Raw genomic sequence first — 2,500 nt, 5'->3', positions numbered from 1 at the left:
TCATTCTCTACTTTGGTTTAATCAATGTCCTCCCCCACAGTAAACATCCTGTCTGAACTGACAGTTCTGACCGTCTTCGAACAACCGGCTTTAAGTTTTGCATCACCACCAGCAGGTTTGCCCATGGCGATCATGTTCGTGACGACAGACAACACAGGGTCAATTCTGGTCTCCGAATTTAATTTTTTTTTGACCTGAACAGCTGAAACAGGCTCTTTGTCTATCTCCCTGAAGTAGAGATTGTCCACAGTGTTAGGCTCTGTATATCCCATCCTTATAGTCTTCACTCTTTCGTGTTATGTGTTTGTTACGGAGCTAAAGTTACCCACAATCCATCAGGAGTATATCTCACTACGGATGTTATAGGGGCCCAACATATACAACCGAATAGAAATGTGTTTGTAGTATATCATTTGTTTCTCTTTGTGGTTGTTGTGTGTCTCTTTGGTAGTCTTTTCATTGACTTTCTAACAGTTAATGTGTGTGTGTGTGTGTGTGTGTGTGTGTGTGTGTGTGTGTGTGTGTGTGTGTGTGTGTGTGTGTGTGTGTGTGTGTTTGTGTGTGTGTGTGTGTGTGTGTGTGTGTGTGTGTGTGTGTGTGTTTTGCAGGGAGGTTATGCAGGAAATGCAGTGGGTTTCAAACTGTCGTCTCTTCTTACTCTGGCTGACACCAAGGCCAACAAACCGGGCATGAACCTGCTGCACTTTGTCGCTCTGGTCAGTAACCTGTATGTGTGTGTGTGTGTAGGTGTGTGTGTGTTTAGGTGTGTGTGTGTGTGTGTGTGTGTTTGGGTGGCTGCAGGTGTGTGTGTGTGTGTGTGTGTGTGTGTGTGTGTGTGTGTGTGTGTGTGTGTGTGTGTGAGTGTGGGTTTTGTGTGTGTGTGTCTGTCTGTGTCTGTGTGTGTGTGTGTGTGTGTGTGTGTGTGTGTGTGTGTGTGTGTGTGTGTGTGTGTGTGTGTGTGTGTGTCTGTGTGGTTGTGTTTAGGTGTGTGTGTGTGTCTGTCTGTGTCTGTGTGTGTGTGTGTGTGTGTGTGTGTGTGTGTGTGTGTGTGTTGTGTGTGTGTGTGTTGTTGGGTGTGTGTGTGGGTGTGTCTGTGTGTGTGTGTGTGTGTGTGTGGGTGTGTGTGCGTGGGGGGGGGGGTGTGGTGTGTGTGTGTGTGTGTGTGTGTGTGTGTGTGTGTGTGTGTGTGTGTGTGCTCTTGTCCTATCTTTTTGTGGACCAATTTTAGATCTTAGACATTTTGAGAGTTTTTAAGAGGTCTGATAATGTTCTAATTCTTCTTTCTCCTTCAGGAAGCTCAGAAAAAAGACACCAAGCTGTTGGAGTTTCCGCTGAAGTTGAAGCACGTCCTGCCTGCAGCCAGGTCAGACAGACAGACAGACAGACAGACAGACAGACAGACAGACAGACAGACAGACAGACAGACAGACAGACAGATAGATAGATTTTTTTTAAACACGTTCATTCTTCAAAATAAAGACTCTCCATTGGCCCACTTTCAACTTCATGTTCCTTCCCCCTTTTCCCAGAAAAGGTTGAAGATTTAAACGTAACCATGAATATAAAAACACATGATATATTTTTTGGGTTTTCGTAGGATCTCCTTGGAGACGCTGGACACTGATCTGCAGTGTCAGACGTCTCGCACGCGCTCAGTAGAGGAGAAAGTCCAGAGAGACACGGAGCTGCTGCAGCAGCTGGACAGCTTCCTGCAGGTAACACACATACACACATGCACACATGCGTGCATACACACACACACATACACACATGCGCGCACACACATGCACACACACACACATACACACATGCACCTACCACAAATACCCACACACGCACGCCGCACCACAACACAACACACACAAAAAACACACAGGCACGCAGACGTCAATACACACACATGACACATTAAAACCACGACGCCGCACACGCACGCCACACACATACGCAACCTACATGCACACATACAGCACAGCACAATGCACACACACACCTACACACACATGCACGCACACATGCACCTACACACACCTGCACACACACACACGACAGCAAATGCGCTAACACACAAACACACGCAGACCCCACACATACTACACACACACCAACACACACAAACACACAACAATAATTACACACACACACACACGCATTACACACATGCACACGCATGCACACACACACACAGCACACAGCACTCACACAATATACAAAAACACAAAACACACATATGGACAGCAAACGCACACAAACACATACAAACACACACCCACACAACAAACACACAAACAACAATACAAACACACACAACACACAAAAACACACAAAACAACAAACAACAAACAATACACAAAAAAACCCACCACAACACCAGCACACAAATAACCACACACTACACCTCACACACAACACTAACCACAATATACACCACAACACACACCACACACACTACACACACCCCACACCAACACCCCACAACACCCACACACACCACACTTAA

At 46.2% G+C, this 2,500-nt stretch overlaps 1 protein-coding gene across 1 annotated transcript in view; it reads left to right on the top strand.

The window, feature by feature from the left end:
* Positions 1 to 2,500, top strand: part of LOC120572275 (FH2 domain-containing protein 1-like) — a 51,147-nt gene that overhangs the window by 36,475 nt on the left and 12,172 nt on the right. Inside the window, exons 9-11 of the mRNA XM_039821512.1 lie at positions 609 to 716; positions 1,293 to 1,363; positions 1,598 to 1,715. Coding sequence (XP_039677446.1) covers positions 609 to 716; positions 1,293 to 1,363; positions 1,598 to 1,715 — 297 coding nt within the window. The remainder of the gene's footprint in view (positions 1 to 608; positions 717 to 1,292; positions 1,364 to 1,597; positions 1,716 to 2,500) is intronic.

The sequence above is a fragment of the Perca fluviatilis genome, chromosome 14, assembly GCF_010015445.1.
Source record: "Perca fluviatilis chromosome 14, GENO_Pfluv_1.0, whole genome shotgun sequence".
Classification (NCBI taxonomy): Eukaryota; Metazoa; Chordata; class Actinopteri; order Perciformes; family Percidae; genus Perca; species Perca fluviatilis.
This window is presented reverse-complemented; position numbering and strand designations above follow the sequence as displayed.